Here is a 17,940-nt window from a genome sequence, read left to right as displayed (position 1 = left end):
GGGAATCTTGAATTGACGATTCGTCAAGTTTGAAGACTTTACGTCAACTTGACCGGAAATGAAGCAATTTATTCTTTAAAAGTAAAGTGGAAAGATTAAAACATGAATGGGTGCAAAGTAAGCAGGAGGGGGCTCGTTGGGTTTTATTGAACATTAAGTATTTGTGTCATACTAATTTTAAAACTTTTTTTTTCTTGTTTTTGAGTTCAGATCATATTTTTCATGGTGACATCTGAAACACCTGACATCAGGGTTCAATACAACTTACAGCGAGTCAGTTTGTGTGTCCTGGAGAAATTCATGTTGGATTTCCTGAACGTTAGAGGAATCCTTTTCAACCACAGTCAGCAGAAAAATGCAAACATTCATCGTGTTCAGATTGGAGCAAAAAAAAAAAAAAAAAAACCCAACAAAAAATAAAACCAACAAACAAACAAAAAGACAAAGTCACCACAAACACAGATACACAGGAATAATTCTTTTAATAACAAAATCTACTACTTTACAGTCAAAATAAAAATAGATTTGGTCATTTATTTATTTATTGTTTAATCGGAATAAGAGGGTCTTTATTTTGAAAGTGCAGGCCGGAAGTGAAGCCATTACATCGTCTAACTTGATGGCGGTTGTTCCCAAATCCAGATCCGGTTTCCCGGTGATATTCCCACACCGTTAATTATTTATTTATTTATTTTTATTTTTATTTTTTTTGGGGGGGTGATCTTCCTTCACCCCCCAACGTGAACCGGCTGAGAAAAATCACAACAACATGGACGGCGAAAGCCGCCAACCGGACAGGCCCGCTCATCCTGGGATTTTCCCAACCGGCAAACGCGGCGAAAGCCTCCACCGGCCCGGGCAGCGCAGCGTGGACTTCCCGGTGTCCGTGGTTCTACCTGCGGGAGGCACCGGAGAGAGAACCGGCCTGCAAACACCGAAGCAGTTCTGCCCCGTCTTCGGCCGGCCGCTCATCAGCTACACCGTCCAGGCCTTCGAGAGGTAAAGGCGGGTTTTAGTGACTTTTGGTGGAGATGAGTCTCCATCGGTCCGCCGGAGTCCGAGCCGATGGATGACGAGACAGACAAGACTGCGAGGAAGGTTCTCCATTTCTGTTCAAAAATACCGAAATAAATCAGAAACTAATCAGTTTTAATGGCGCAGATCAACTTAAAACTTAAAATTTTGGTGCATTATTATAATTATTTTACAGCATGAAGAGGCAGATTTAATTAAACTTAATGCTTCACTGGCTTCTAACAGTTTAATGTCACATCGAGGCAGAACTTTTGGTTTTAATGTTAATTTTACTCACTTCACTTCACTTTGGCTTCATCCTGATCCATCTCCAGTTGTCATGGAGATTGGGAGCCATTATCATCATGATCATCATCTCCATGACAACTAAGTGGATGTAAGAGCATCTCACTGATAAAACAGCTGATGTTGATGAAAGATCAGGGCTTTTGTTTATTTTGTGTCGAAGGAAAAGTTGCTGTTGGAAAAAACTCACCCAGTAAACAACCATTAGAAGAACTTCCTTTGGTAGAACATAAAAACTACATAAATGGTGGAACTTTAAACCGTAAATAAATACATATAAACACAGAAAAAAACAGTGGAAATATTTGAAATATTTAAAAACAAATCAAATTATAAGCTATTTATGGATAAATTAACCATCTTGGAAATTAAACTAAGTGTACAAATCATATAAAATCAATTATTTACATATAACAGGACTAGTATCAAAGAAATAATTTTTTTGTAATGCGAGTGAAGTGATCTGTTAACACTAGTCAGTGTCTGTTTGCAGCGACATGCACCTTTGTGTGTAAACTAAGTTAACTCACATATGTTCCCTGCAGGTTTTCTACTGATCACACTGAACTACAGGAGTGTTTCTCAGATCCTTTCTGCTGACTTCAAGCTTCATATCTGTGATGAGTCGGTGGATGTTTACGCTCTGCCTGACATTCATCATACGAATACAATAACAACCGGTGTTTATAATCACCAGCGTCTCCTCTGAGCTTATTGTCAGTGTTTACGTGCTGTCAGGAAATGAAGGCAACAGTGTCCCAGGACTGGGCGCTGCCTGTGTGGCCCCCGTGATTACAGACGAGAAGGGCCCAGCAGAGGGGGGTCAGAGGTCGTTAGGACTGATTTGGGCCCAGATCTGGTCTTTCAAAACTTCGGGGATGTACGTTTCATTGGCATTTGTGCAGATGTGTTACTGTATATTTTGGAATCAGGGCTAAAATCAGTAACATATTTTGAGAGCAGTTAATTCAAAAAGCATTTGGCCAAAGAACATTTGGAAAATGTGCCAAATTAGTTGTCAGTTGTCAGCTTAGACTGGAAACAGGGAAGTAGCTCGCATGGCACAGCTTGTCGTTTTTATTTAGAGTTTAAAAATGGAATATAGTGTTTTAACTAGCAATCTTTAAAAGCCCATATATCCAGATTTCCAAGCTCAAGCTAAGCTAACCGTGGACTGGCTCTAGTTTCACCAAGGGTCATCTTATTGTCTATTTCTGAACAAGAAAGCACATTTTCTGTAATCTCAAACTTTTACTTCAATCAACCAGTGATTATTTTCTGCTTTTGTCTTTTTATATCACTGATATTTTATATCAGAATATCAGTGGGAACTTTTAATGCAAAAAAAAGAAAGAAATAGCTAGATTGGTTGCAGCCCAAATTCCTGATGGTAAAAAGCTATAAACCAGACAACGTTGAGTGGCCTCTGTGCTCTTGCAGGGTGTCATGGATCAAGAGTATAGTGGTTGCTGTTGCCAAAGAAAACATGGACCTGATGAAAGAAATCATCCAGCGCTTCCAACACAGGAAGGTTCGGGTGGTACAAGGCGGCTCCACTCGACACAGGTCCATATGCAATGGAGTCTTGGCTCTGGGGGAGCAGGAGGAGCAGGAGGCAGCGGAGGGGGAGCCGAAGGTGGTCATCATCCACGATGCGGTGCGGCCTTTTGTGGAGGAGGACTTCTTGTTCAAGATCGCCATGGCTGCTAAGGAGCAAGGGGTCAGTGTGGTAAAAGCTAACAACCTCCAGTACGCTGTGATCCTTTAATCAATTAAATCAACAGCAAGTATTGCAAGTTTCTTGGATATACTTTGAACCCATTGATGCTTATCCTCACCAAAACACAAAAGTCTTATTATGGATCTAAGAAGAGCAGTGAAAGTATCAAGTCTTTCACTTAGAGAAGCTCAAACTTTCATATCACTCTTTGGGATTTTGGAAGTTAAAGATTATTATTTTTCCTCTGACTAATCCATTAATTGACTGATGTTCTGACATATTTTTAGACAAATCAATTGAGAAAATGATCTCATATTAAGAAAAAGTAATATTCACTTACAGCCCTTCAATAAATCCTGAGTAAATGGGATTTTGTTCGTGTGTCTGGAACATTGAGACAAAATTATAAATTCATTAATTCAAAAACAATCAATCAACTAAAGAAGTTTGGGTTTTCTGGTTTTGATTGTGTGCCAAAGTTGATACACACTGCAGACATTAAGAAGATAGAGAGAGACGTTTTTAACATTTTATACTCATCTGTGCCGTGACTCAGCCTTGATCAGGCCTTCAAAACTCTGCAAAATATTGGAAAATTTAAATAATTATCTCTAAAGCTCACATTTATGGATATTAATTTTTCCTGTAGCTGAGGAAGGCAGGATGTGTCTGTTTCCAGAAGCAGTTCACAAAGATTGTAATCCCTCTACAAATAGAGGTAATAAAATCAAAATGCCAGTATTTCCTCACACTTGGAGAGCACATTACATCTAATTTAGCTGTAGCTCATAGTTCATTGCTCCTTGTGCTTTTAGCTGAAAACCAGAGCGGGTCAGTTCGGGCTGTGACTATAAACAAATTCATCATGCTGAACAGCAGCTCTGGGACCTGGACACAGTGCCTTCACCTGGTGTGTGGACACGAAGCTGTTGTTTGTGCTCACTGTGGATTTTTCACAGCACAGTGTGAACATAAAACAAACCAAACGCTAAAAATCTAACAAGGTTGTGTTTTCTCAAGTCGGGTTCGGACCAGAGACGCCAAATAGTCCCTCTGATTGGCCTCTCCGCACTCTCATAAAATATTTATCAGATTGACACGTCCATCACTCCTGGTGACAGTGTTTATTTCATCACAGACAGATGGAAAACACAGGGCAGACGGCGGTGGAGAAACCCGCAGATTACTTTGTTAATGATTCTGGTGTGAAGCTCAGCAGCTGAGGAAAGACTTTATTGAATGCAGGTCACACAGGTTGTGAATGAAAAGCGAGAGCTGCTTGATACAGGACCAGCGTTTATGGTCTGCGTGACGTTTTGTGATGAACTTTCTCAGCAGGCTGTCTGGTCTTCATTCCTCCCTCATGACAGAAAGCCGCATCTGTGCTGAGGAACAGGAGATTCATTTAGATTCTAACAGCATGTGTAACACGCAGAACACATCTTCTTACCCTCCAATGGCGAAGAGTTTCTCTCGCACACGCTCACTGACATCCCACCGCCGAAGCTGTCTTTAATCACGCTACGGCGAGAACATGAAAATATTTCTTTAGAAATCTTGATTATTCTTACTTTCCAAGGGCGGCGAGCTCTCGCCTGGCGAAAGGTTCTGTGTGAAGACTGAAGGCTCAATACAGTTGGCCTTTTCTGAAGAAGAGTTGCATGCAGTGTGTGTCCAAAAACAGCTGCTTCACCAGGAAGGTGGTTTAAAATGATTGCTGCCCTTTGACCTTTTGTTATCATAATTTTTTAATGTATATATTATGCATGTTGCCTGTCCATCACATATTGCTTGTTTTATCTGCAAGCATTTCTTTTCTTTGTTGTTTTGTTCCCGTTTGAACACATACATGCCCTTTCATGTAAATAGTTTATCATTTATTTCATTTTTACCTTTCCCATTCCCTTTTAATATCTTTAGTCTGTATTTTTCATTAGAATTTTTCCACCGTGGAACAAATGCAGGTGTTTTAGTTGAATTTGAGTTTGAATATTGTAATCAGTGAGTCAACTTTACACACAAGTAACGCTGGAGGCTCGTGGGATGTGCGCCGTGTGTTGTTACTTTTGTTAAAACGTGTGTTCACACTGGCTGCTGATCTTTGTTGCTACAGAACAGAACTCGTATGATGTGACATATTCCAAAATCAAGGCCTTTTCGTTTCACCAAAATATTGAATGTTTGAGAGCAGCTTTGAGACGTTGGGCCTGTTTAGTTGTATGATTTAGCGTATCTGTTAAAAGCTGATCATAAACATCTGAATCCTTTCTTCACTCAGGCAGCAGGAGCCATCCGACCTCTTGTTTCCACGGTGATCGCCACCACGTCAGAGGGCTTCCTGGATCACTCTCTGGAGCGAGCTAGATACAGAGCCAGCGAGATGCCTCAGGGGTTCACATACGACGTCATCCGTCAAGCCTATCAAAGGGTAGGACCCGTCCAAGGAATTATGACCTACAGACACAATGATGACCTAACGTCATGCCTGCGGTGCGTTTAAGTGCCAGGACATTAAACAAACATTTTGTGGCTAAAATCTATTGCCTACTATTTTCCAAAAAATGTTCCCATAGCAGGAAGATATGTCACTGTGATCAAAAAGCACAAATATGCATGTTTGTTTTGACACTTGAATGCAGCATGAACGTTTATATTGTTGACACGTTACATAAATAAATCATCCAAATGTCGGTCAGGATGTGTTGATTTTATAATCAGCGCAATTATGCGTGATATCATTATATGCATATATAAATATATATTATGTCAATATTTCTGCATAGTTTCCAATTAACTATGGATGTTTAATTAATGTTTTAAACTCTGTAGTTACCCAGTAGATGTATAATTGATTATAGAATACACCCTTGTGTATGTATCTCATCGTTCTGCTTTATTCCTATAGACATGTGCTGTTCAGTCCTGGGGTGAAATAATTACCAAATGAGATTTATGCTGTAAAAATTACACCACTTAGATGACAAAGGGACTTTATGGTTCTCATACATCACATCAGACCTTTACAGTCCCTCATTGTTCGGCTGATGTGCCAGAACCTGCAGGCTTTACCACTGCTATCATTTTCACTGCATCTGGGAAAGAAATGACATGTTAATATATTCTGCCAACGTGCCGCAGATTAGTCTGTGGAACAAAAGGGAATGAACGCTGAGCTGGGGAAAAAACAGCGGAACGACAGTGAAATTACATGGCACATTTAGGTGGATTCGGATTAATGGTCTCAGGAGTCAAGTGCACTTTAATACGTGTACCTGGAAGAAAATGGAAAGAATTCACCAGCTGACATAAAGTGTAAATGTGTTGATTCTTTTCCGAAGGCGGCGGTTTGCTGCAAAGAATTGGCAGCAAAACTTCATATGAAACTGGAGATGCAGAAGTTGGCCATATTTATTTTTCAGACACTTTCATTTTGCTTTTTCAGCCTTGACTCCATTAGATGGGTTCGTCCGATAGCCTCGTTTTCTTTTTTTTTTTTTTTTTTTTTTGAAGGACGCCATGGTCTTTGAGCTATGAGCTGAACTGTGCCTCCAATTGGAGCCCCATTTGTATGCAGTTATTTTTATTCCTGGCACACATGGATCTTCAGATGGCTTTAAGAGCCTTATTGGCTTTGGCCTTTTCGCTGCAGTGTCAGGGCCAGTCAAGTTGCAAAAATTAAGACAAACTGGGGAGGTCACTGGGGAGGGAGCAGGTTGGGATTGACTCGCTCCTCCTGTGTTTCTCCTCAATCTTTCAAAGGAAGGGAAAGTGTCAGGTTAGGACTGTAGGACATGTGCATGAAAAATCTGCAGAGCTGCACGGTTGTAGCTCCACGTCTATCGGGCGTAGAGGAACTTATAGTTGGAAAGACAAAGGAGCAGACACTTTATCCAGCCCCCACTGACAGCTTTTGTGCTGAGAGAAAACGCTAAAGGTTAAATTACCTCAGGACCAAGAGCATATTTCTCCTGCAATTCCTCTCCTCAGTTCCAGGGTCCCTGGAATAAAAGACCCCTCTCCTTTATAGCTTGATAAAATATTACCCGGGTGTAATGTCAGGTAGGAAGAACTCGTCTTTGTAGTCCGGACTGTATTTAAAACCAAATGAGCTCATTGCCTCAGTCCAAACTTCCATGTGATCTTCACAAAGTGACTTTTCCCAGCATTCAGTCAGGACACAAATAAATGTTCACAAGAAGATTCATGAAGATTAGTTCAGGAAATGAGGGCGCACTGAGAAAATATGACGTTAATAGGGTTTTAGTGCTCAAACTTTCTCGATACCTGAGTTAAACGCTGCTATAATCAATATTTGATATTTACATTGGATCAATGGACTCTGTGAAAGTCAAAGTCGTCGCTCATTTTGTTTAATTTTCTCGGCCTGAAGCCATGAAAGCTTTTAGCATCGTCAGAGTGTTTTCTACCTTCATTTCCTAGATTTCTGCAAACAGAGCAGGAAATGTTCAGCCATTGTTGGCACCTGTGCAGAACCTGGACTGGTCAAAGTGTTTCACCCTGCAGAGCTTTTCCCTATTTTTCCTGTTTTCCACTCGCTTTTTTGTTTGGCCTGCTTCTGCAGCATCTTTTCCAGATACAAGTAAAAATTGTATGAATTTGAAGCCACACATGAGACGATGACTGAAACATGAGTCTTAATCAACACCAGAACTGGGGCTGCATGATCTTATCACCGCCCTGTGAAACACAAGTTTCAGGCAGGCTGAGGATCTACGCTCACCTGCCACTTTGTTAGGTACACCTGGTACACCTGACTCTTTTTTAGCCAGTCACATGGCAGCTGCCCCATGAATTTATACATGTCAATATGGTCTGCTGAAGTACAAACTGAGCATCAGAGTGGGGTAAAAGGCGACTTTAAATGCAACACGTTGTATGACCTCCACAGTCACCAGATCTTAATCAAACGGAGCAGGAACAGGAGATTGGCATCTTGGATCTGCAGAAACAATGTGACACTATTATGTTACATTGGACCAAAATCTAAGTTTCCAGCTCTTATTTAAATCTGCGCCACGAAGAGTTAAGGCAGTTGTGATGGCGAAGGTTGGTCCTGATATACACTCCAGACCACCAGAGCACCAACGAGCAGACCGACAGTCAGCAGTGAAACATTCAGCAGTCATCGCTTGCTCTGCAGTAAATTTATTTGAGCGCTCCGTCAAAGCAGATTTTCCACACGTGACTATTTATTTTCTTCCCTTAAAATGTGACATTCAGCTGATTATGACAGACCTGCACATTTTCCTTGTCATAGCATGGGCAGCAGTTGTCACACTTGTTTATGTTATGTGAGTCTTATTTTTTCTTTTTTTCTTTTTAAGCATCAAATTTGCACGTGTAGCATTTTCCTTCGGTAAAATATACCAAAGCCACATGTTTTTAACCTACTAATGAGCCCCTTGGATCTGTTTCTGAAATGCAGAAATGCAGCTGCTTAAAACAGTTTTGATAAACATTGCGAAAAGCATATTTGGTTTGAAGATAACAGGTGATTCCGCTGAACTCTGACTTAACTCTTGCAAAGTTGAGTAACACGGATAAATTCTTAAAGTGTGTTCCTAAAGCTTCAGAATATGAATAAGTCCAGTTCAGAAGAAGAATGGAAACACAGCAGGATCCCAAAATAGATCATACCGCTCCAGCAAACATGGAACAACCATGCTCCTCTGCTGGCACCAGATGAGATAAGGATTTTGCAATTTCATGCCCATGCTGGAGAAGCCAATTGGTGATTTCCGCAGTTCCACAGGAAAACGTATCAGCTCTTTCAGAAAATGTGGGAAAGAAATCTTCTGACCTGATAAAACTGAACACACACACTTTAAATCTTAATTCAGAGAGATAAGAGCGCTGCAGCGCCAACAATCCGTCAGCCAAAGAAAACAGCTTCCTCTGAAGCATCGCCTGAAAAATGTGGTGATGGCAGCTTCATGTTATGAGTGGCTGTAAAAGGGCTCCAGATAGTGAGATCTATGTGATCTATGAAATATGGGCGTAGAAAGAGCCAGAGTATCTGAGGAATGGCTGGATGAAGAACGAGTGCTGTGTCAGAGAGAGCGGAGCAGGTGGCCTCAGACTCTTCTGACAGTAGCAACGTGAGGCCGTTCTTGAATGCACCTTTTCAAACTCGCTTCATACTGACATTACTGCAAAGGTTTTCATAAAAAAAATTCTTTTTTAAAATTTTTTTTAGTTGTTCAGACCAACCATGAATACTCGTATATCTACACCCAACGTCATCAGTCATCAGTTTCTATACCGCCACGCTGGCGACAATCACAACCAGGTTTTTGGGTTGTTTTTATTCTTTTGTGTGCGATATCTCAGTAACACCTTCACTAAATTTGCCAAAGACACTCACCAGAACTCCAGGATGAAGTGATTAGATTTTGGTAGTCAAAGGTCAAAGGGCAAGGTCATAGTTTTACAGTTCTGGCCTTGTGAATGTGATGTCTCAGGACTGGCAGAACTTAGTGTGACCTCACAAAATCCATCCAAGATATTTTCTTTGACTGGTCTGTGGAGTTTTAGAACTGTGAGGCGTTAATCCGAGTCTGCTCATACACAGATCATTTAAATCTGAACTGCAGATTCATGAGAAATTTGCAAGTCATCCTCTTTAGTTAAAATCACTGCAAGAAAATAATTGGATGTATATTTTCAAAATAAAGTTGTATGAAATATTCTAATTCTACGATTTGATTCATAATGATTTCTGCTTCATTCTGTAGGTGTGCAAAGGATCCTCGTGATCTACTCCAGTCTGACAGAATGACAAAAGGAGACATTAAAGTGTCTTTTCACATTTATCCATGCTTAGATGGAATTGTTGCATCAAAGCAATATCACATATTGCTAGCTCTGTGGTGACGTCAGAACATCCCGCATACAAAATGGAGGCAGACAGCCTGTGGATTTGTTTTATTTATTTATTTTTTTTCATCATTTATTGATTTTGGGACATTTTAAACTGATTCTGAATCATAGTAAATGGGAATTGCGATTCCCTAAACCCTAACCCTAACCCTATTCTAAACTAATGATAATAATAATAACTTTATTTGTGTAGCACTTCTAACTACAATTTAAGAAAGTGTGAACCTGCTTACAGATTTTTTTTTATATATTTTTCTGTTTATTTAGGTGAAATGCGGACTTTTCTGGGATTTCCCATAGAGTACAAAATAATACATTGTCGTCTGTTATTTAGCTGGTGGTTTTCTTTCAGGCCCTTTGGTTGGTCTTTGAAATGTAGACTGTTTAGCAGACATATGAATTAGACATGTGGTACTATGAAATATGAATCTGCTGCAGCCACTGTACTTTATTATAAATAAGGACCATTAGAGAGAGTAGATGACTCAAAGGGAGGATAAAGAATTCAATAAATTCATCATTTATTTTGAAAAGCAGTGGACTTGTGTTGGTAAAAGCTCCATGCAGCTGTTTTACCAGTCTGTGGTGGCAACTATACTGTTCTGTGCTGCGGTCTGCCAGCATAAAACGAAGGGATGCTAGGCGGCCAGACACACTGGGGGAAAGAGCTGGGTCTCTCATTGGAACCAGATTAGGCTCACCGTGGGGCTGTGGTGGAGCGATGCACACAGGAAGGCAGAAACTGTCTTCAAATACTCGAACCATCCACTTCACAACAAACCAGTGAATCAGAGAAACCACAGCACGGTGCAGGATGGAAAAGATACAGAAAAAACTTCACCTGACAACTTAACTTTTAGAAGATAAAGATAACAAACAGCAGGAATTATGAAAGCATTTCTGATTCAGATTTTTGAATCTGATAATCAATAAACTATCCCCCGTACATTTTTCTGTTACATGGTGCCCAGCTGGTTGAAGCAGTTGCACTGTGTGCGATGAAAAGACATTGTCCACCGACCGCCCTCTGTCCTGTCCCCCTCTGCAGTGCACCGAGTCCGACTTTGACTTTGGCACAGAGTGTCTCCATCTGGCTCTGCAGTACTGTGGCACCAATGCCAAGCTCATCGAGGGCCCGCCAACGCTGTGGAAGGTGAGCTTGCCAGACGGCTGCTTTGCGATGGGGACTGTGGGTCTGGTAACACTTTGGCTGGTCCAGCCGTGTGCCCGCTACCTATTTATCACATTGTCACACTGAGAGCTCATGAATTAGAAGTGAGGGCTCCTGGCAGAAGAGGAAACAGCAGAATATTGAATGTGACGTCCAGGATTAGCGTGTCGAGATTAGGGGAAATGCAAATGTTTTGTTTTGAACTCTCTTAGGGATCATGTAACTCAGACTTTAAAAGATTCAATCACATAAGACATATTTTTCTTAGTTCCACTTTGTGCTATCTAACTGAGGAGATAGTTTTGGTTTTATGTGCTGATCTTTTAAGATGTCTGTCTCCACCTTTGTCTGAATTTAGTTTTTAGTACTAAAAGCTTTAACAACAGAGCAACTTGTTTTTCTATAAAGTGTGCCCCAGTTACTACCTGATCTACCAGATCTACCTGACTGCTGGTTGCCAAACTTTTGCTTGGACTTTAGATGGGAAGCTGTATCAAAAGTCATTTTGTGTTTTTTCTGGATTTCCAATTATACAGAGTAGCTTGCAGCCACAGGAAAGTGCTGCCTGAGAGTTTGGGACCTCTAATCAAAGGTTTTTGATACGTTCTTGTATTGAAAATGTCTTTAATAATATTTTTCTAGAAGCTAAAAAGAGGAAAGAGAAATGTTTTCAGAATGAACATAAGTTTAATATAATGTGCAGCTTTCCAAAATGAATTTGTCACTACAGGAAAACACAAATAACCCCCTCTTTATAATTTCAGATACCAAAGAATCTCTAGGTACAGATGATATTTTTGTTTGCAGTTATTTTCCTATAATCAGGGCGAGCTGATGCGGAACATCATTTTGCCTTGCAGGTAACCTACAAAAGGGACTTAGCTGCTGCGGAATCGATTATCAAAGGTGAGTGGCCCTCTTTATGAACACATGACTTCCTGTGTTTACTGCACACATAACGTATGTAGACATAGAGAAGGGACATGAATGGCAGGTTAAATGGTCCGACAGGAGCGTCACAAGAGTGTTTTTGAATTAGAGCTGAATAGGTGACATTGAACCAAAATGGCTCCTCGCTGTATTCAGAGGGAGGAATTCTTTGTTGGACCCAGTCAGGGCGGCGGTGGGGGGAAGCAGGCTGTGAATACTACGGCGAGCAAGTCGGGACAAGAAAGACAATCACAATCAGAGAAATGGAAATAAACATAGCCCTTCGCTTCGGTCCACCAGCACCTGGACCAACAATCACCTGTTTGATGGTGACATAAGGTGCACACTGATTATTCCCAGAGCTGCCGAGCTGAATGAATTCATTGTGTGTTCTTTAGAGACGGGTTCTCACATCTGTCAGTGTGAGAAACTGTCGAGTGTTTCACTTTGTGTTTCTGTGTGCTCGCATGTAGTTGCAAATCCCGCTGTGTGTGAGCATGTGTCTGCAAAGGCCTACATGTGACTGTGTGTGTCCTGTGTGCGTCTTGTTCTCAGGACTGGAATGAGCTCAGGGTTTAAACTAGACTTTTCTTTCTTTTTTTCTTTTCTCTCTGTGAAATCAGCTGCAGCATCAGACAGATTTTTATTTTGAAGATTTCATGAGTTCTAGCAACATTAACATTGGGAGTTAGGTGATTACTTAATATTTAAAACTGTAGCACCACTTGCTGCGATGAGTCCTCGTGCTTGTTGGCCATGAGCGACCTTTTCCTTTTACAGATTTTATCCAGATAGCTAATGAGCACTGGTTAATAATAACAGACAGTAAAATGGTTATTCTTTTACTCCTGCATTAATATCTTAAACACTTGAATTATGAGTCTCCTTACTGTATTTAGAGATCTGGCATGTTATCACCATCCACTCCTTCTACAGGGCAGAGAGAAAACAAATTTTAGGTGTGAAATACATAATTTTCATTGTTGAGCTTTTTCAGTTTGTTTCTGAATTTGTCTGTGATAGTGTTCTAACTGTGAAGCTGCAGGGTAAAACAAACAAGCAATATTTATCATCAGATACAAATAAAATAGAGCAGGTAGTATAGAGCTGGTACATTAGACTACATTTGTAAAGAGTACATCTCGGACTATTTCCCGTTATTTATGACAGGATTTACTCATATAAACCCCTTTAAGTATCTGCTGTTCTTGGCTGGTGGTTATATTTTCAGTATTTATGTGCAGTTCCTGCAGTAGATCTCTGCTGATGGCACCGTTATAACTGTGAAAAGATTTGTGTTCATCCAAACGGTGACTCATTTCTCTTGCAGAGTCTCTCTGTTCCTCGGGCTGCGTTATCACAGGTGGATCAGCTCAAGCTGTAACGTTGGCTGACGCCCTGCAGAAGAGCGCTGGAGCTCTGGACATGGTAAGAGTGTGACAGTCACAGCTGATTCAAACGTGTTGCTGACATTAATGTTTTCTTTCCCTCGCTTTTCGTGTCCCCGTCTCTAGTCCCATAACTCTGATCTCCCCCGTCACACTCAGTGTGAGCTTCACTTGGGTGGCCTCACGGGGATACTTGCCATCTGCGGTCAGGCCTCTAATGGAGTCTGTCCGGGACGGCCGCACTGCAACTTTCCCTCCTCTTCGTTTTTATCTCTCCCCCTCATCTCCGACTTCCACCTCTTACTCCTCTGCATGCAGGAGAGCAGATGGTAGTTACATTTCCTGTATCGTGGGAGTCTGCTTGATTAATGGAGTGTTTGGTGATGAGTCCTTGCCTTCCCCTCATCATCGTCCTACCACCTCAGATCAGTCAGACTTGACAATCTCACAGTTTCCACCCGGTTCACATCCCGTCCTTTCACTCCTAATCTTTTTTCGGTCGCATCAAATCTCCCATGTTGTCTTCGGCATATGTTACAAACATCCTCCGTTTAATTTGTGAAATTGTTCCTAATAGACAATGGAAAACAACATCCATATGCAAAAAAGCAAAGAGAGACAGTCTTAAGATATTCAATGTGACAGACAGACCACACGGAGGTTCCACATGTGAAAAGCTCGTCTTTACCTCAACAGCTGTTGGGTTTCATTTGAGCAAACCATGTAACCAGGAACGTGTACAAACTTTCATCTTTCTTCTGATGTATGAGGGATGAAGAATGAGCCTTTTTGGTCAGTCTGCTGGTGAATTTAAGTCTCTGGCATCTGACAGAGAAAAGCGTTGGCATTTTTCAAATAATATTACAAACAGACGGTCTGGGCTTGCTTGAGATGAGAACTTGTGTTGTGAATTGTTGCTACACAAGTAAAAATTGACTTGACTATGTAGGTCATCTGTTTATCAGTTGTAAAATGGTTTTGTGATGTATTAATCCTGCCGTGCAGGCGTATTGATGGCAGATGGTGCGGTGTGTCTCGAGGAGAAGATGGACAATAATACAAAAACAAGCCCCTGCCTATGCAGAGCTCAGTTTTTGGCAAAAGAAAACTTGTGTTTTGAAGATGGTAGGTTTAAAAGGTCCACAGTAACAACAGCAAAAACGTTTGTGCACTTGTGCAATCTGCCTCTAGATGTGTTAAATACACAATTTCACTGTCACACCATCACTTCCTCTCACCTCCAGCTCAGCAGGAGTTGAAAGAGGAGTATGAGAGGCTTCTGTTTGAGGACAGGTGAGACAGGTGAGAAAATCATACCCTCCCCCTCCCCCACATTTACTGTGTTTCACGGTAATTGTCGCCTTGAGTTATATTGTGAGCTCACAGAAATTACACAAGCAGCATTGAGTGATTTGTGGTTTTTGCCCTGGGTTTGGTCTACACCATAAAGCTCTGCAGGTCTCCCTGTTTTCACTCTTGGAGGTTAGTATAAGATTTTCAGGTATTTTTTAGTTCTGATGAATATTCAAAAAAAAAAAAACAAAGTACCAGTACCAGTTTTCTATGTATATGAATGAGATTCTCACAGAGTGAGAATGCATAATTAAAACAATACATTTTTACATGACCCCAAAGCTGTGACATTAATGTACTTTCCATTTAATGCAACCAATATGACATGAAACAATAGGAAATTAACGACCGTTTCAGTGACAGTTTCACAAACTTTCCCAAGTCAGATTAAATGAGGACAGATTTAACAACAATAAAAGCTTCACAGGAGGCTGCACAGGTTGTGAATGTGTTCCCTGGATTGTTCTGACCTGCATATATGTATGTTTGCCACATCACGTCTTTCCACTGTGATTCATACAGCCCATCCTCCTTTAAAACTCGCTCCAAGTCCTCCATCAGATCTCGCCGTCCGGTGCTGGACCCGGGCCCCAGAGGCGGCTCGATGGCTCGGTGTCGGCCTCTTTGTCCCGGCCGATTGGAGCGATTCCTGCCTCCGCTCAGGTGGCCGGTGAGGCTGCGTGTCTTTCCGGTGCGCGTGTTCGGAACCAGATACGTCCTTTTCATTGGGGGGGTGGGGGGCGGATGAAAGGCGAGTGGAACAAGCAGAAGATGAAGAACTACCTTTGTCCCGGTACCATTATGTGACTCTAATAACAGCGATAAGCGCTGCTGGGACGCCTAAGCTCAGCTGAAAACCGACAGTGTAGTCTCGTGTGTGTGCAGGTGGAGGATTTGGCAGACAAAGAGAAAGACATTCAGGGGAAGAATTATGATTAAGATTTCTCTCAGCAGGATGTTACATGAGAGATATTATTTGATCCAGTTTAAATCCAGAAAAAGCAAAAGTTGTCAGTTGATGATATTCATACCAATATTAATCTGTCATATATTTTTTTGATTAATGCACGAAATTTCCCTCAGATTGACCTCTTCTTTCACTCAGTTATACACTTGAACACCTGAAAGCTGCTGAGGTTTTTCCCTGGTGTAGAGGGGAGTTAAAGGCCTCAAGCGCTGTCCACGGTGTTACAGTTTCCTTTCACAATGCATTTCTTTTGAGTTAACTGACTGCCAACTTCATTTTAGTTTGAAAACTCCAGGGTTTGCATTATATTCTCATTATTCCCACAGATCCATATGGTGGGCCGTAATTCAAATCTTGCATCATATGTAACAGTCTTGTATTGTTTTTTAAATACTCAAAAATATGTTCCCATGACTCTGTTACATTTGATGATGTTAATGTGGTCAAAGTCATCACTTTATTTATTATGATTTCCACAGTCTATATTAAAAAGGAACGAATCGTCAAATATAGACTGAATATAATCTTCATCTTAAACAGGCAAATCTGATTTGATTGACAAAATTATGAGTTTAATTGTAATATAATTATAGAGCCCTGATTACACGTATTACTGACCTTGATGTCTTTCCTAGCAGCTGTTTTGCAGTTAAGTTCTGCATTTTAATTCCATACCTGTTTGTTTCTTTGCACTCTGCAACTTATCAGTTTATTGTAAGTGAGAATAAACAATCTGCTTCCTGGTAACATCAGCTCGCACATATGCGGTGTATGTGAAGGATCATGTAAGTGTGTGTTTTCAAGTGTGGAAGTCATGTTCCATAGTGTAGAGCGTTTACATCATGTTAAATTTAACCCTGTGATGGAGCTAAATATGCAGCACTTGGCATGAAAACTTTGCTTAAGTAATATGTGAGAGGAAGAAGTGCTCATATTAATAGTTAGTGTTATTGAAATAGTCCTAATTTTGCATTGTGTTTTGCTGCAGCCTTTACTGCAGAGTTCAAAACCCTGAACTTTTATTCAGGTTCCTCCGTGTTGAACTAGTTTTCAACATCTTACTTTCTCCTCATGTTACATCATTTGGGTGCATGAATTATTCAGACATTTGGATGCAGTGCATTTGGAACAAAGGCAGAAGAAACTGAAAGTTTTATGGACACTGAAGAACATAAACCAGGACAGAGATGTATTTCACTTTTCCTCCCTCATCACTGCTCCTTTTTATCTTTATGTATGACAATATTCTCGTATTCAGTCCACATCAAGACAAAACCTCAGACTCATGGATCAACTTGTGGTTAACCCAAACCTATATATATGTTGGAGCGAGGGGCGGTTAGGGGCCGACCCCGTACAGGGGCCAGGACAGGGACCAGGACTTCTGTCTGTGAAGTTATGAACTCAAGGTTTTCATATCCATTTACAAAGTTTAGAAGTCAAATGCTTTTTTCAGAGTAACGAATCTGAGTCCGTATCGAACCATAACGCACTGTGACCTCACCAACTGTTCTGTGAGCTGCCATTTTAATTAAATAAAGTAAACATGCACTTATATGACCAGAAATGCTATTTATAACGATGTTCGTCAAATTGATAGAATAAAAACATCCATACATTATCCCTCAAAGTATAAATTTAATGCATTTGTACTCATTAATGTTTTACATTGTGCCCATCTTTAATTGATACTATGACTAAAACACATTTGAAATTCAAGGAGTAGTTGACTGCTGAGGTTTGCTTTTCCTTCTGTCCCTCTTCAGCTGTCGAGTCTCTGTGGCCTCTTGGCTCTCCAGTCTGTGCCTAAATATAAATAAACATTCCTACTTGAGTATTTCATGACCAACCTGGTTTGGATCACGTTTTTTTTAATTTTTTTTTAAATTTATTTATTTTTTTAAATACCCTGCGAATCTACATTTCGGACTGAAATGATTTTCCTGGGCAGTGATCGTTGGAGACCAATTAACCCTCTGACATATGTTTTCCATAGCGATTTCATTTTCATTATACTTTCTGTAATTGTAATAGGTAGAACAAGTGTATCTAGACGGCAAAATCAGACTTTGAGCGTTTCATTCTGTGTCCATTTCTTGCTTGTGTGAAATTGAAGTGCCAGGCTGTAATTTGTCGCACATCAAGTGGACACGGTGGACACCGGGAGCTATCTGGTTGCCTCGTGTTGCTC

At 40.7% G+C, this 17,940-nt stretch overlaps 1 protein-coding gene across 2 annotated transcripts in view; it reads left to right on the top strand.

The window, feature by feature from the left end:
• Positions 1–626: 626 nt before the first annotated feature.
• Positions 627–17,940, top strand: part of crppa (CDP-L-ribitol pyrophosphorylase A) — a 41,231-nt gene continuing 23,917 nt past the window's right edge. For both annotated transcript variants that reach the window (XM_029504488.1, XM_029504487.1), the window contains exons 1-6: positions 627–999; positions 2,761–3,040; positions 5,319–5,468; positions 10,989–11,093; positions 11,972–12,017; positions 13,372–13,469. In XM_029504488.1, coding sequence (XP_029360348.1) covers positions 770–999; positions 2,761–3,040; positions 5,319–5,468; positions 10,989–11,093; positions 11,972–12,017; positions 13,372–13,469 — 909 coding nt within the window. In that variant the 5' untranslated portion in view covers positions 627–769. The remainder of the gene's footprint in view (positions 1,000–2,760; positions 3,041–5,318; positions 5,469–10,988; positions 11,094–11,971; positions 12,018–13,371; positions 13,470–17,940) is intronic.

The sequence above is a fragment of the Echeneis naucrates genome, chromosome 6 (assembly GCF_900963305.1).
Source record: "Echeneis naucrates chromosome 6, fEcheNa1.1, whole genome shotgun sequence".
NCBI classification, from domain to species: domain Eukaryota; kingdom Metazoa; phylum Chordata; class Actinopteri; order Carangiformes; family Echeneidae; genus Echeneis; species Echeneis naucrates.
The sequence above is the reverse complement of the archived record's forward strand: the minus strand, read 5'-3'. Positions and strand labels throughout refer to the sequence as shown.